Below are 17,816 nucleotides of genomic sequence, written 5' to 3'. Positions count from 1 at the left end.
TCCAATTTTGGTTTTATTGATAGTGAAGCAAACTCTTCTTCTTACCATCCCTAAGAGCTTACCATTTGGTTACTCCTTGATAACTCGAACTCACAATCTTAAAATTAAAGTTGAAGGATGCTTATTATAATTGGCGAGATGAAACTAAAAGAATTATTGAATTGGTATCTATATTATTATAAGATGCAATTACAATAAAAATTATCAAAAACAATTTTAATTTATTTAATATCAAACATAATTTGACCAAATATCTAGTCCTTCCAAAACTGAAGCTATCAAAACCTATTTGTACAATTCACCTTCCCAGTTTACTCCATCCTGAGCTTACATTATACTTAGCTATTAGATCTCTTGTACTCTTTTAGTATATAGAAGGATGTTCATTTCTCTGGTAAGGTCTACGTATATTCTACACGATCATTTGTGAGATTTCGCTTTGTTGTTGGTAACTTACTAAAAAATCTGGTACTAAGATTCAAATAACCATGTGAATTTGACTTCAATTTGCTCTTTTATCACCTTGGTTGAAGCCACATGTATGTATGTGTCATACAAAACTAAGGTCTTGAAAAAATCAGTTGCATTACTCAAAATGCAGCAAGGTGAACGTTAGCAGTAACAACCCATTATAATTATAATCAATAGCAATTAGTAGTAATACATTACTACAACAAAAACATACCCAGTCTAGTCACACAGAGTGGGATTATTATATAATAATAACCCAACAACGACAACAATAACAATAACATACCTAGTCTATCTTCTAAGTTCTAATTCATTTTCAGTGGCTGAGTTGTGAGTCCAAATCCAAAGGGAAAGAGGGGATCATAGTGTGGATCGCCGACATTCATAGGAAGCTGGTCCACTGACTTGAACCAAGTCCTAGCAAGTTTACCAGTGAAACCATAGTCACCAAATAAAACATCTGCAACACCTTGGCCTTCAGTCCCCGGAAGCCAAGCAGCGACAAGTCCATCTATTTTATCAACATAAGGCTCTAGCACGACTGGACGACCAGAGATGATGACTACAACACATTTCACAGCCCCACAGACATTGTTAATAGTACTAGGACCAGGTTCTGGTATTGTAAGATTTGAGCTGTCACCAAGCATCTCTGCATATGGGACTTCACCTACTACAACAATGGCGTAGTCGAATTTGTTTGACATCACAAAGTTTGCATCAGGATTCTGCTGGTACACTACTTGTGTAGACGGATCTACAGTTTTCTTGATAGCATTTAAAATAGTGGTTCCTGTAAAACAATTGTCATATTATCATTGATCGCCCACGAGAACTGGAATTAGTAGCTATCTATGTAGGTTGTTACTCCTAATGCGAAATAACAGATTCCTTACCAACTATGAAACTATTGCCTGAGACGCCTTGCCATTGATTGGTCCAGCCTCCGCATTGGTAACCCAAATTGTCAGCATGAGTTCCAGCTACAAGTATCTTTGGTGCTTTCTTTGGAAGGGGAAGTAATGGCTGACTAGTGATCTTGCCATTTTTCAAAAGGACAAGCGATTTCCTTACTGCTTCCCTTGCCAACTCTCGATGCTCCTGCAGAGTGGCGGTGAAGCATGATAGATCACAATTTTTCACACGTAAAAGACTTACTTAGATCACAAGCATTGAAACAGTTTTGAATATCAAACGTTACCTGGCTACCGAGTTGGTTTACCAAGCTAAGGTCAGCCAGTGAGTCCTCAAATAGACCGAGGATAAACTTAACTCTCAGTACCCGCTCTACAGCATCATCAATTCTGCTCATGGGAATGATATTATCTTTCACTAGTAGAGTCAGATTCCCAATAAATTCTGCGTAGTTATTTGGAATCATAACCTGCAGCATAGACGAAACAATCATATAGAGTATCATTTTGCTAAAAATGACTCGAGATCAAACAAAACAAACCATGTCAATTCCTGCTAAAATTCCAGCCTGAACTGAGTAAGTGTAATTAGCATCAGGTGGGCTTGTAATCCGGTCAAGGCCTTCCGAATCAGAAATGATGAAACCCTGAAAAAGATTCAAGGCCAAAAGATGGATATATCACTACTTGACCTTAACTTACTGATTTTGAATGAGTGTAGCTAATCATTCTTACCCTGAATTTGAGATTGTCCTTTAGGAAGTGAGTGACAAGATCTCGGTTAGTATGCATCTTTTCCCCGTTCAAGCTTGAGTAAGAAATCATCACAGTTGAAACACCCTTTATGATTGAATCATAATATGCAGGCATGTGAATGCCATATAAACTAGTCCTGTTAATTACAGTGTTATTTTCATCGATTCCCCTCCCCGTGCCTCCATCTGCAACATAATGCTTGGCACAGGCTGCTACCTTTGACCTTAAACAGTTGAAAGTGCAATCAAACGAATGTTCCACGACAAACATCATCAGGAAAAATCGATAAAGATTCATACTTTCCGGCAACAAAGGGAACACCCTTGCTAGAATTAGCTGGCACATCTCCTTGTAAACCAGGAATTATCTCTGTCATGGTTCGCACAACATTGATATCTTCGCTGTAGCTTTCATAACAACGGCCCCATCTAGGATCTCTGCATACCTACCATAGCACAGTTATGCAGATAACAAAGAAATTTAAATGCAACTTAACCAAGAAGTTCATTAATATCATATCAACTTACTGCAATGCAGGGAGCAAAAGCATATGGGATTCCTGTTGCTCTAACTTCGAGTGCAGTTGCAGCACCAATCCGTTTCACAAGATCAGGGTCCCTACATACATTAAAGTGACAAATTTTAACAGGATCATTTGAAATGATGAACAAAAATCAGAAGCATAGTTGTTATAATTTATATTCTTGCCTGGTGACACCAAGCCCAATATTATGAGGAAAGATTGTAGCATTATAAACATTGTTGTGTCCGTGAATTGCATCAATCCCATAAATCATTGGAATACCAAGGCGAGTCGAAAGAGCAGCTTTTTGAATGTCGTTTACCATATTGATCCAATCCTCAGCAGCAGCATTAAGTCCAGGAGTATCCCCTGGAACACTCAACACACTCCCTGCCCAGAAGAATTTAATTTCTAATATACACTACAGCAGCTATACACAATGTAATACCACAAGCGGATTATGAGGAGGTTACTCTGTACGCAAACCTTACTCCTACTTTTCATGGGGTTGTTTCCGGCAGCACTATAAACTCATAAAGAATGAATTTTTAAAAACATACCAATGAAATATTGCTTCATAACATCAGTTGAGGCAAATCTCCTCTCAATCTGACTCATCTGACCAATCTTTTCCTCAAGAGTCATCCTTTTCATCAAGTCCTTAATTCTTGTAGACATTGACTGTTTTGGGTCCTTGTATTTTAGGTACTCTGCTTCTGCACTCACTACCCATAGACAGAACAACACAAAAACCTTCATGGGTATTGAAAATCTTACCATTATTTTTGTGTCTTCTGCTTGGACAAACTGGTAAACCTCACAAAATAGCACACATTGAAGATCAGTGCCAAAAAAAAAGTGTATAAACAAGAAACAAGTTTTTTAACAAGTATGAAAAAAGAAGAGGTATAAACAACTTACTGGTTGAGCTTCTTCTACTTTGAAACATGCAATTTTATTGAGTATTAGTAGGTGAGTATATATACACAATTTTACACTGTACACACCATGCACATTGAGTGATAGGGTACTTGGTAGAGGCTGGGTTTTGAATTTAATATTTATACATATTTAATAAATTTCTTAACGAATGCGTTATTTCAACAAAAGCTAATGGATTCGGTGTATCTGTATTCGGGCTTCTAGCTCCGCCTTTGCATCTTGTTTGGATGGTTGATACGTGATGTGTTGTATACTTGTATTGTATTGTTAATTTAAATGTAATGTTTGTTTTGATTGTTACTTAAATTCTATTGATCACCCGACTTGGGGTCGCGGTCGGAGCGCCTTAGTGCAAAGAGGGTTTGGAATTTCGGACGCACGATGGGATGTAGCTGCGACGACAAAATAGAGATGAGTTTAAACTACTACTTGTTGCGACATCCATTGACGTGAACTCACATTTAGGCCAGCCGAGAGCTCGGGGCGCACGGGAGGCCAGCTTCTACCTCGCGCGACGTTGTATGATGAAAAGATCAATTTTATGTAAGGACCAATTTGATGTATCGCATGGTTACCTTAATATTTTCTTTTCAGTTTGTGTTTATATATAATCTAATAATTATATTTCGTCTTTTACCCAACCTTTTCATAATAGCTCCATCTCATACCCTATATTTATTATAGGTTGATCATTCAAATTATGAATATGTAACGTTACGTAACAATACAGTACAATTCGATATTACATAATAGGTAACATCCATCCAAACGAAATCAGTGGGGTAATAAGGTAAGGTGTGATTAGGGACTTAGTAGGCATTTGACATGCTTCATTGTGAAAATTTTAAATTACATTAAGAAAGATGTTTTCGAAACTTTTTAAGTGAATTGTCAAAACTTTTTGTTTTTAGTTCAATTTGACTGTGTTTGGGTCCTTGTACTTAAAAGTACTCTGCCTCTGCAATCACTGGCCATAGGCAGAACAACACAAAAACCTCATGGGCATTGAAAATTTCCCCATTCTTTTTGTGCCTGCTGCTTGGCCAATCTGGTGAAAAACACAAAAAAAATAGCACACACAAAACCCTCATGACTACTCAAAATCATTTCTTTTTTTCAGAAAAAAAGCAATCACGTGACAGGAAAATTACAAATAGCCCCTTTTGAGCTTTTAAAAGACCAATAGAGCTTGCAGATGAAATTACACGGTATACATAAGGTAAATTTTCTATATGTACGGTCATATATAACCTTTGAACCTTCTCACAGAAAAACAACAGATAGCCCAGTGGTATTGGGTCTCCTACTGGCCCTTGTGACCCAGTATTGAGTATAGGATAAAATTGCATCAAGAATTGTTCGATACAAGGCATAAATAAAGCTCTTTATAATTGCATCATGCTTTTTCTAGGTCCTTAAGACATTTTAGGAACTACTTTCGAACCTTAAATTTTGGATGATAATAGTAATTAGGTAGACTAGAGTACAGTATTGAACTAATGCTGCTTCTTTCTTGTAAACTCTTATATTATGTTATTAAATATCCATCAAACAAAAAAATATATAAAGATTGAGCAGCAAGTAGAACTCCAGATGAAGAGATTTTAGCTCTTCACAGGCTTAGTAGTGAGACCAAATCCAAAAGGAAACAAAGGATCATAATGTGGATCACCAACATTCATGGGAAGCTGATCAACTGACTTAAACCAAGTGCGCGCGAGTTTGCCTGTGAATCCATAGTCACCAAACAGGACATCAGCAACACCTTGGCCTTCACTTCCCGGAAGCCAAGCAGCCACAAGGGCGTCTATGTTTGCAAGATACGGTTCAATCACAACTGGACGCCCAGAGACGACAACTACCACACATTTCACAACCCCACAGACATTGGAGATGATGCTTGGACCAGGTTCAGCAATGGTAAGCTTTGCACTATCGCCAAACATCTCCGCATAGGGTGTCTCACCCACAACAACAATGGCATAGGAAAAGTGGTTGGACTTAACAAAGTTTACGTCTGGATTCTCCTGGTAGACTACTTGTGTAGATGGATGGACTGTCTTTTTCACAGCATTTAAAATTGTAGTTCCTGTATTTGTCATATATATGAGAGCTAATTCAGTCTGATGCTACAAGTAATGACAATTCTCATTTAAAAATTTGACGATCATCAAGCACGATCTCTAAAATAAAAAATCAAATGTCGCATCAATCTTTTCGTCCAGCTTGTAGATTATTCGTTAAACAGTGCAACTGTTCTGGAACCAGAAAGATATGGTCTAAAGTTTATAGAAGTAGCCAAGCAATATCCAATTATCTAAGTCCTTCTGATGACGCTGTCAAAGCCTATTTGATTCACCTTTCCCAGTTTACTCCATCCCGAGCTACATTATACTTTGCTAAAGAAAAAGCTTCACTGTTAGACCTCTTGTACTCTTCCAGTATATAAAAGGATGTTCCTTTCTCTGATGTATATGTACTTCTTTTGGTAACTTACTAAAAAGAGTCTGTACCTTTTCATCAACAAAATAGAAAATGAGTATGTTATTATACCCTTGATATCACCCTTTGAGAAAATATCTCTCTCACCCATTTTTAACCAATACTTAAAATATATCTTTAAACTAATGCCACTTAAAAAATGGTGCTAAGATACAAATAGCCCTACTAAATTAGAGTCCAAGTTGTTCTTTTTCACTTTGGTTGAAGCCACATGTATGTGTCTTACAAAATTCTAAGGTGTTGAAAAAATCAGTTGCATTTACTGTGCATTATTCAAAATGCACACAATAAAAGTTGAGGTTTATTTGTACTTAAGTGACAGATGAAATAAAGACAGAAATCTATCACAAACATATTAAGTTGTAAAGTGGGATCTCAATAGTTCAAAATAACTTCTAAGGTTTATGCAGTGACGAGATTTTGATTTGCACTGGCTCAAAGAACTGTGAAGACTTCTAATTGAAAGATAACAGAAAGATACCTGTGGTAAGATCATTGCCTCCAATTCCCTGCCAACTTATAGTCCAGCCTCCACACTGGTAACCCAAATTGTCAGCATGAATGCCAGCGACAAGTATCTTCTTCACTTTTTTCGGAAGGGGAAGTAGTGGCTGGTTAGTAACTTTACCATTCTTCAATAGTACAAGTGATTTCCTCACCGCTTCTCTTGCTAACTCTCTGTGTTCCTACAGAAAGAATTTAAGTTGAAAAGAAAGGAATCAAGTCAAGGAAAAATCAGGTGAAGAGAATTTACATTACACCAGAACAGAAAATTATGATTTGACAAAAATTGTCTTGCATTCCCTAGGGGGGAGTTTGGCATGACCATTTTTGTGAAGGGGGAAATTACCTGGCTTCCTAGTTGGTTTGCTAAGCTGAGATCAGCCAATGGGTTCTCAAAGAGACCCATGACAAACTTAACCCTTAGTATTCTCATAACTGCATCATCTATCCTGCTCATGGGAATGATATTGTTCCTTACTTGGAAAGCCAGATCATCAAGAAATTCAACCAAATTCTCCTGACCCATAATCTGCAATAATATAAACTAAATACATTAGGAAGTGAAAAGTGATTACAGCTTGAGTTGATTAATGACGATCAAATTGTGTCAGGTGATAAGGTGATAATTAAGATGGGAAATTAGTAATGTATTTTATATAACAGACAACTTTGGAACTAATCCTTTAGACTGACCATGTCGAGTCCAGCAAGAACTCCAGCCTGAACAGAGTAAGAGTAATTTGCACGAGGCGGTTCAGTAATCTTGTCAATTGCCTCCCAATCTGATATGACAAAACCCTGAAATAAAGGTAACAGAGAATGTGATAATCAGCAATCTCCTCACTATATTCGACCAATAGAACTTAAAAGAGAGTTGCTCTATTACCCTGAACTTCAGCTTTCCCTTGAGAAAGCCAGTGATTAGATCACGGTTTGCATGCATCCTCTTTCCATTCCAGCTTGAGTAAGAGACCATTATTGTGGAAACTCCCTTTAAAATTGAATCAAAATATGCAGGCATGTGGATGTTAAGTAGCCCATTCATATCAATAACAGTGTTATTTTCATCAATGCCCTTGGTAGTGCCACCATCGCCCACAAAGTGCTTAGCACAGGCTGCTACTTTTGTCCTTGAGCACATTTAGAAATGCACAATCATGTCATTGGAGAGCATATACTAGATAGACGTAAAGGCTAAATATGGACGAGGATGTGTAATGTAATAATAAATGTTACAGCTAGATGAAAGTTAAATCACAATACTTTGCAGTCAAATGAACTTACAACGAAGTTAGAAAGGATAAAGATGTGAAAGACTAGAGATACATACTTTCCTCCTACAAAAGGAACACCCTTACGGGAGTTAGCCGGAGCATCTCCTTGTAAACCAGGAATGATCTCAGTCATTGCCTGAACAATTCTATGATCTTCACTATAGCTTTCATAGCACCGACCCCATCTTGGATCTCTGCAGACCTGTGACAACAAGTATCAAGCAACAGTAAACACCAAGACCTATGATGAAGTCTATCAAATATAGACAATAAGTAAACTGTATATAATGTGATACTACTCACTGCGATGCACGGTGCAAAAGTGTAAGGGATTCCTGTGGCTCTGACTTCAAGGGCAGTCGCAGCTCCAATCCGCTTTACAAGCTGTGGGTCTCTATTGCAAAGTTGAGATTATTCCAAGCATCAGTAAATGCAATAAAAGAACTTAAAGAAAAAGTTGTAAAATAACCATTTGAAGTGTTAAATCTCTTCTATATCAACAAAATGTCCCTTATCTGAGTATGATCTTCCCAAATTTCCTGAAAGTAACACTTCCGGCTAAATAAATTTCCAGACAGACTCGTGAAACCATGGTTCCATCCTCATACCGATCAGCAAAGATAGATAGGGCAAGAAGTCTTAGCATCACCCCCATTTATGTAAAGCAAAATTGATCAGTTCAAAGACAAAATTCCAGCAGAGGATGTAATTGATCCTCTCGAACTACTCCTGATGAGAGACTCAGAATTTTTCTAAATCACCATTTCAGCCATCTCTCAGCCCCTTCCCCCATGTTTATGCAATGTGGTTTAAAATCCACAGCACAGAACAATAATGAGAAAAGAACAAACTTTCAGCCCCTATTGTGTTCAAATATTGAAGTATAGACTATATGTCACAAGCACTAACCTATTTATGTTTCTTCAAATTTCACATTTGTTTTAACATTTCAAAATCTGTGAAGAATGCTACTGAAATGAATATATGCAACCGCAATTTCCCTTACCTTGTGACTCCAAGGCCAACATTGTGCGGAAAAATAGTTGCTTTGTAGACATTGTTGTGCCCGTGCACTGCATCAATTCCATAAATCATGGGAATACCAAGGCGCGTTGAAAGTGAACCCTTTTGAATCTCATTTACCATCTTCACCCAGTCAGCAGCAGTAGCCTTTGGAAATGGCACACTTCCTCCACCACTCAGTACACTCCCTGCCACAATCAAATTATTCACACTTCACTAAAACCATAGAAGGTAGCCTTTCACTCAACCACCAAGACAAAGGCAAATCTAAAAGTTCAAGTCCTTGAATGCAGAGTACAACAACACCTAACACTCTTGTGCAGCAACTGATACAAACTTTTGTATATTCAAACATTACAACAACTACATCTCAATCCTAAGCAACCTGGGTCAGCTATATGAATCCTCACCAAGACACTAACCATGCTGTTCAATAGATTGCATAACAAAGCATTCGTACAAGATACGGTAACTACAACAAAATATTACGATAATCAAAGTACAAGAGATAGTAGATAGAATTACTAGGACTACCAATACGGAAGGATAAGCAAGACAATTCTCTACTACCCGTCTACCCTGATCTATGTACTCGGTAAGCTGCAAAGTGAGTCACATCCTGGCAATTTTCTCTATATTTTCTACAGGCAAATTTTATCACACATACATTTATACATTGCTTCAAATGTATAACTTCCATAAAATAATTTCTAGATAAGGGTTTCTGTAAAACCTCAAGATTTTTGTTTGGTAAAGCTTACCAATGAAGTATTTCCTCATGATCTGAGGTGAAGCTACATGTCTCTCAATCTGGGTCATCTGACCTATTTTCTCTTCAAGGCTCATTCTGTTCATCAAATCCCTGATTCTAACATTCAATGGCTGTTTTGGGTCCTTGTACTTCATGTAAACTGCTTCAGTACAGAAACACAAAAGCAGAAAACCCATCATTGTTATTGCAAATTTCCCCATTGTTAATCTTCTTGTTCAGCTTCCTACTATGAGTATCTGTAAAAAAAATAAAAATGAAGAGCTGAAATTAGTAGGTTGAACAAATAACAGTAGAAATCATTAGTTGAAGAAGAAATAACTTAAAAAAACACATGAAAAATCAGAGCTAATAGAAGGACTCCATGGATAGGAACTCACTGTGCTACTGCTAGCTCAAATCAATACAAATGTACAACACCAAGTTAAAAAGATAAAAATTAAAGAACACAAATATTTTTTATTTTATTTTTTCTAAAAGACGTAAAGAATCAATATTCATCATAAAGTGATAATTTACGCATTTTATAATCGATCAATTGAGTTATTAAAAAAAATTACAAAAATTTTAATACTACGATTAATGTTTTAGAAAGAATGACGAGGTTAGCCGTACGAACATAGTTTTTGAATAATAATCCCTCTATATTCCAATTCAGTTTACAGACATGCTTTTGAACAATTTTATATTTAAAAATTGTATAAAAACATTACATTATAAAAAAGTGATAAGTTAAAACGTTAAAAATATATAATAATTATGATTAGAGAAAAATTCAATAAATTTCAAAATTTTAATCATTGTCCAAATAGAATACTAGATAAAAGAAAGATTACAAGTTCAAGCTCTTATAATTAAATACATTTCTAATACTCTTTCAATCTTTAAGTTATATTGTGACTTTTATTAATTATTATTACTCCGAGTTATTTGATATTTTAGAAATTTAATTTAATAGTAACTTTTTTAGTATTATAAATATCTTAATAAAATAAATATTTATAAAGAATAATTCTTATTATATTTTCTTAAAATTGTTGCAAGAATGGAATGACCGACAATTTGAGAATACGTGCAAGAAAGAAACTATTCATTTGATATAGGAAATATTATCGGCTTTTCTTTTAATTAGAAATATTAAATTTAATTTTTATTTTAAAAAAAATACTAAAAGAATATATTTTTTTTCAAATGGAGTTCTACGTGATGCAATTCCATATACATAAAAATTCCAATTTGAAACTATCAATTAAAGAATATTTAACTATTTCATAACAATGCTTATGGATTAATTTTTTGTCAATTTTTAATTGGTATAATTTTCCTTTTTAAGTTGAATTATAAAAAATTTTACTAATATTTTATAATTTTTTTTATCATATTAATATTTAAAATATTAAATTAATAATATAACCTAACTTTAACATTATAAATTCATGAAATCAATTTTCAAAAATCAGAATATAACAAATAAAAATAATCGGAGAATATAATAATAAGAATCAAAACTTACTTTTGTGGATATATCTGCAGTTTCTCCCAAATGGAGCCCACCGCCCCACAATTTTTTTGGTTTTCCCAGTGGGGTCGGTGAGGACTGAATGAGATTTTTGTTTTGTTGCTAATTGCTAGTCACAATATAATTTACATAAATTCACATTATTACTTTTCTTTTTTCAGATTATAATTTTTTTGAAACTGGTAAATTTTTCATATATTATTGAAATTTTGAATACATTAACATATATTTGAATACACAAGTGAGAAATATATTTAATAAGAGATATATGTTAAAAAGGATATAGTATACTCAGATACATGAGGGAGAAATATATCGAAAAGAAATACTGTCAGCTAGGGAAGTAATGTATCTGAAAAGGAATTTTTGAAATTTTTTAAATGATAGAAAATTTTAGAAATTACGATAAAATAAAATATGTATTTGAATAACTTTTTTTATAATTTAATATTTTCTATCAATAAAAGGTATGCATCCCAATTATAAGATCACTAAAGCAAATGATTGGAGTTTTAAATTTTTTAAGACCTTTCATTTTTTTATGTATATGCATATATATGTTGAAAAGAATATTTTGGGTAGAAAAATATAATAATAACTGTTTATTTCATTTAAGGTAGAGGTAGTGTGAAAATTGAAATAGCTTTTATGTAATTATAGCAGCTTATCTTATGTGATTGCCTATTTTGTTGACTTATTTGTATCTTGGTGATTATCACTAATCCATGTATCTTGGTGATTATCACTAATCCATATTACTATTTTTGCTTTTATCTTGTTGTATTTAGCTTTCAATATTGAATATTCTAAAAATCTACCAAATGGCAACATGTTATATAAGGCAAAATTATTGTTGTGTGCTTGTGAAAAAATTAAATATTTTTTATGTATTGCTTAAATTTCAAGTGTTACGATAAATTAATATTATTTTAATATTATTATATCGATTTTATGAAATTCAACACAATTATCACAATATCATTATATATACTTTATAAAAAATAGATTCATGATTTATTATTCTAATTTTTTTATCAGTATATTTTTTTTTGAATTTTTTTTTATTGTATACGTTCTTAATTTATAAGATATGCGTATATTTTACTATTTCGAGACTTCACTAATAGAATTTCATCAGATATGTTATAGTTATTTAATTTATATATAACAATTAAAAAAAGTTTAACCTTTCAATAAAATTTAACTATAGACCTTAAATCTTGTTGAGACGATTCTGGTGATAACCCCATCTTATTTTTTTTAAGAAATGTCTGAAATTACTAGATTTACATCATACTCAAATAATTGGTGGTCTAAGATAATATTTTAATAAAAATAAATTAAATCAATAAATTTCTAATATGAGATATTAGAAAATAAACTGTTTGTTATGAGGTCTGAATCAGCAGTATTGTCATTGCCCCTGCCAGTGCCACAAGCTTTGTTGGGAATATTGATTTGTTCACTTCAGCAATAAATACTCATTTACTTATCTGATTTTTTTTAAAAAAAATTAATTTTTAAAAATATTAGATTACTGTAACTAACATTGATCACCAAAGTTTTTTATTTCTAATTGATGTTAAAAGTGATAGAAATAATTTCTTATTTCAGCTGAAATTAATAAATTCATTCACCAATCAAAATAAATATTGAATATGACTATCACATATCTGACGTAATCTATCGAACAACGCAAATAATAAAAGAACAAAACTCGCTAAAGTTATGATTCAGATATGTAAATAAAAGTATAACAATGACTTTAAAAGCAGTTGTTTCTTTCTGCGTTGTCACAGCAAACATCTAATCGCTCTTCATTTATAACTGTGTGTATTTGTTTTCTTACATGATCAATCAAAGAGTGATGAACTCTTCTTCAACTTTACGGGTGAACTACATTTTCCGCCTCTTAAATGATAACATCCTGTCAACACGAATTCTGAATTCAAACTCTAAAAAAAAAAGAAATTTAGTATGTACAATGCGAAAATCGAATACTTAAATCAGTAAATTGACGAAATATATATATATATATACACATATATTTGTCCAAATTCTCCAATTTTTGCATCAACGATCTACATTTATATATAATCGAAGCAGGAATATTAATATTATTGAAGTTTATTCACTGAGGGGCAGATTGATTATATTAAAAAAATCATTTTTTCCCTTTATTTCAAATTAGGCTGTTACGTTTTTCAAATCTATCTTATTATTTTCTTTTTTATTATTAATTAAATGAAACTTTTGAGGAAAGATAAATAATACTCACAAAAACTCTTATCACCAAGGTTTCTTAAGGTACACAAACGTTAAAAACAAGTAATACTATAGACTATAGTATTGATTGCATGTTGTTGAATTTTTTTGTAGTTGAAAATTATAATAAGTTGCACGTGTATGTAGGTATAAATTAGGTTTAAAATAAAGAAAAATGAAAGGGTATTCATCTAATCAATAGTAGTATAATTTTGGCTGATCCAATAATTGACAAAATCACAAATATAACTAGCACAGATCGAGGTTCACTAATTAGAGGTATCGCGTTTGAATATTTAAAAGTAAAAAAAACTTATTATTTTGCAATAAATTAATTTAAATTAATTATATTTTAATATAAGTATCAAATCTGTTATCGAAAAACAAATTACGACACCTTCTCTCAATGGCCACAACTTGGCTTCTTGAAAGCAACTTCCACCAATTTTTTATTTTTTTTAAAAAAAAAGGACACAAACTTTATATTACTCACTATTTCACACACATAAAATTTATTCACTTTTTTTTCATACTAATTCATGCATCAAGGAGAATGCAATCCAAAAGCTCAAAAGACTGAGTTTTTTAAAAACTCACACATAATATATATTTTAAATCATATTAACTTGTTCAATTAAGTTATAAAATACAGTGTTAATTAAGTGATTAAAATACTTATAAAATCTTTAATGAATTTTAAAATTTTTACCCTGCATTTTTTTAGAATTATCATATAAAACTCCTTTACTCGGGGACAGTCCAAAATGATCAAAATATTCTCCTAAATAGAGAGAGAGTTCAATAGACTTTTTGAAAGGAAAAAAGCAAAATCACAAGTTAATAAGGGTAAGGTTAAATAGTCAGAAATTTAGAAAAAATTATAATATTTTTTTAATTTTTAAAAAATAAAGTGATCTATTTTTTATTTTTATTAAAGTTAAAAAAATAAAATAACATAAACAAAATATCATTCTGGCTAAGTTATAATCAAAATTTTTTGTAAAAAGAATTTTTCCGATTAATAATACTTATATTTACATTTGACATGTTATAACCATTAGCCTCATCCTATAAATATCCACCTTATGCTTCAGCAAAATATAGGCAGAGAAACAAAGCTAAAAATTAGTAAAATTACTACTTGCTCTCTTTTCTTGCCTTTTTTTTTTTTGTACAAGATTTCCCTTGCTTTTATTATTTCTTTAAATTAAATTCATGTTGGTGTTAGATAAATTATGTTAATTCCAGTAACTAATTAGAAAAAAATTGTTTATTTTTGAGAAAATATTTCACACTACTAAATAGTTATAATTAGAGAAAATTCGTCTAATTCTAAAAAACATATCATACCATTGAATTAGTTGTAATTACTATATGTTGAAATAGTCTTTTAGAATAATATCCAACACACGGTTCATTGGGAAGATATATTAAAAGGGACAAACTAGCTTGTCAAATAGGTAAAAGTCCTTCAAGTTTTAAAAATCAGGTAGAATTGACAAATAATATATATTAGGTTAAAAGATATTCTTACAACAATCCCAAATTTTTAATTTTTACACTTTAGTCCAACAACTGTCGTAGTTGTCGGGACAACTTCTTTAATAGTTCGACAACTGTTGTAGTGTCGGAACAACTTCTTTAATCGTTCGACAACTTCAACAGTTTTTCAAGCAACTTTAGAAGTTATTCGGACAACTTTAGTAATTGTCCAGACAACTATGAAAAATGTTACTTTAGTTTAGTTCTTTTATTAATATTAAAATAAAAAAAGTATGAGAAAAATAAAAGGAACCCACTTGTCTTTTTTTTTATTAAAAACTTGAAAGGTACCACTATAAGCTCATTTTTTCCAATTCATTATTATTTGTCATAATGATATTTATTTATTATTTGTTTGAATAAATAATTTATATATTAAGTACTATTGTTTTTCCATTGTTCCCCCAACTAATATTTGCTTTTGTTCTTTATTATGTTAATTAGTGGAGTATAAACATTTGTGCTTTTTCTTGATTAGTTAGTTGTATATATTTATAACCTTCTTTTATTCTTTATAATTATAATTAATGAATCTAATATTAAACTTACCATCATTGTGTATTCAGTCAAGATGAAGATGTTTGAGGAAATTGATGTGGAAGTGGCTGAGACAGATGAGGTTATTGATGTAGATGAGTTGGAGAGGAAATTGTGGAGGGACAAGATGAAGCTCAAAAGGCTAAAAAAGGAATCAAGACAATACTTTTCATGATGTGGTTGGGAATGGAGGGCACGTGATGGGTTTAGATCAGACCGAATCGATCGATGTTCATTCTTAGTAAATATTAAAAAGAAAATATATTTCGTGAAATGTTTAAAGTAATTGTTTAATTTGTGTTGCTCTTTTAATTTTATTATCATTTCTATTTTGAGAGAGAAGATATGGAGGGCACATGATGGGGTTTAGATCAGATCGAATCGATCGATGTTCATTCTCAATATATTCATGAAATGTTTGAAGTGATTGTTTGATTTGTGTTGCACTTTTATTTTTGTTATCATCTCTATTTTATGAATGACATTGTACTTTTGGAGTTATATATAATATATGATTATATAAATATCTTATCATTAATTAAATAATACAAAATTTCTACTTTTTTTCTCTTTTGTTCCGTAAGTAATAAAAAGTCATAACTCATAGTAAAAGAATATAAAAATCGATTAAACTAATCGAATGTAATTGAATTAAATTAATTTTTGTTAGCTGTCAATAAAGTTGTAAATTTTTATTCAAGTATATAATTGTTTCAAATAATTGGGATAGTTCTTTTAATTTGTCAAAAAAATTTCGAAACAAACCGAAAGCCTTACATGTTTGTAAATATATTTTATATATTAACAATATGTTAAATTTAACATATAAATATATTTTATAACATTTTTTAAATATAAATATAATTTAGGTCCTACGCCTCTAAATGACTTTGAGGCTTTGCTCTTTAATTCGCCTTTAATTAATTAGGTTAAAGTTAAAAAAATATTGTAATAGATACTCTATCAAATAATACAACAAAACCTATTCAAGCAATCCTATTAAATATTTAAGATCAAACAATATGGCAATAAGGTTTCTTGTTTTTTTGGTGAAGAATTGAAGTGTTTTTTTCAAGAATATATTTGTGAAAGAAATATATTAACAGTAGTATATTTTGAGGTGATATTTAAAAAATAACATAATAAAATTAACCGAAGTGTACTAATACTAAAGGGAAATCGATATGATTGAGATATTTTAAAAGTCTTAACATTATAAAATACCCAAAAATTGGGATTATATAATTTTTATCACTTTTATAAACGAGTTAAGGCATGAAAGAGAAGACGTTATATCATATTACTCCCTCTGTCAACTTTTATTTGTCGTATTGCGTTATTTGAAATTTAATTTAACTAATTTTCAAAGTTAAATTAAATTATATTATTTTGATATTTTAAATTAAAAAATTAATTATTTAAAAAATGTATGAAAAGTATTATAAATTGCAATTTTATAATTTACATATCAATATGATGAAAAAATACATCTTAAAATATTAGTCAAATTTCTTATAGTTTGACTCTAAAAATAAATACTACAAAAAATAATTGTAAACGGAGAAAGTATTAACACCTCAATGTTTCTTTCTACACATCCATTTTAAGTAAAAGTATATGTACAAGAAAAACAATGAATAATTCATGGTCGCTATAAAGGAATGAAGATAAGTTTATCTCCAACATATTGAAAATAAAGAAATAGATGAATTAAAAAGCTCAAGACCATGTGATATAATTCTTTAAATATAGAAAATGCCTTTGAGTTGTTTTACATCGAATAAATAGGAAAAAGATATAAATTTATTTTTAAATTTATATTAAAAAGTCAGTTACACGCTATCTATTGTACATATATATTATTAAAAAAGTGATTTATTTACCGCTAACGCATATAAAAAAGGGAAAATTATATATAATAGCAAACTAATAACCTAAAATAAATGGAATAGCTAGGGTTTGATTTAATTGTGCTCCATAGCAAACGTTAGCTAAAATTTGCCAGCGTCTCTCTCTCAGAAATCTCGCTCGCCACTCTCCATTCTCGCTCGCTTTATACACAGAAGTGTATAATTCTGTTTCTGTTTTGTATAAAGCGAGAGAAAATTGTATATACACATGCAAAAATATATATCTTCGTGTTATACACTTAATTATATAATTTACAAACATTTTACTTCAAATATTGCAGAGAAAAAGGCCAATGAATTATACAATTGTGAATTATACAATTGCAGTGAAATACAATTTTCTCTTGCTTTATGCAACAGAAGTG

The 17,816-nt window shown here is 31.4% G+C and overlaps 2 protein-coding genes across 3 annotated transcripts; both read right to left on the bottom strand.

The window, feature by feature from the left end:
• Positions 1–620: 620 nt before the first annotated feature.
• On the bottom strand, positions 621–3,665 carry LOC107021466 (beta-glucosidase BoGH3B-like). The gene is made up of 10 exons (XM_015222137.2): positions 3,586–3,665; positions 3,225–3,471; positions 2,850–3,054; positions 2,669–2,759; positions 2,441–2,586; positions 2,121–2,364; positions 1,928–2,032; positions 1,673–1,855; positions 1,368–1,572; positions 621–1,264 (listed from the first exon to the last, which is right to left on the bottom strand). Exons 2-10 carry the CDS (start codon positions 3,442–3,444, stop codon positions 777–779), a joined length of 1,887 nt encoding a protein of 628 aa, XP_015077623.1. The 5' UTR covers positions 3,445–3,471; positions 3,586–3,665; the 3' UTR covers positions 621–776.
• A 1,233-nt stretch (positions 3,666–4,898) lies between these two features.
• On the bottom strand, positions 4,899–10,091 carry LOC107023572 (beta-glucosidase BoGH3B-like). Of its 2 annotated transcripts, none has more exons than XM_015224298.2 (10): positions 10,059–10,091; positions 9,671–9,917; positions 8,893–9,097; positions 8,190–8,280; positions 7,943–8,088; positions 7,499–7,742; positions 7,306–7,410; positions 6,959–7,141; positions 6,590–6,794; positions 4,899–5,695 (listed from the first exon to the last, which is right to left on the bottom strand). In XM_015224298.2, the coding sequence occupies exons 2-10, from the start codon at positions 9,879–9,881 to the stop codon at positions 5,211–5,213; spliced, it is 1,875 nt and encodes a 624-aa protein (XP_015079784.1). In that variant the 5' UTR covers positions 9,882–9,917; positions 10,059–10,091; the 3' UTR covers positions 4,899–5,210. The 2 variants fall into 2 exon arrangements, with proteins under 2 accessions (XP_015079784.1, XP_015079786.1); XM_015224300.2 differs by having other exon boundaries at positions 5,120–5,695; positions 10,001–10,075.
• Positions 10,092–17,816: the final 7,725 nt, after the last annotated feature.

This window comes from Solanum pennellii, chromosome 6 (genome assembly GCF_001406875.1).
Source record: "Solanum pennellii chromosome 6, SPENNV200".
NCBI classification, from domain to species: Eukaryota; Viridiplantae; Streptophyta; class Magnoliopsida; order Solanales; family Solanaceae; genus Solanum; species Solanum pennellii.
Note: the sequence above shows the minus strand (reverse complement) of the source record. Positions and strands in the feature narration are given on the sequence as shown.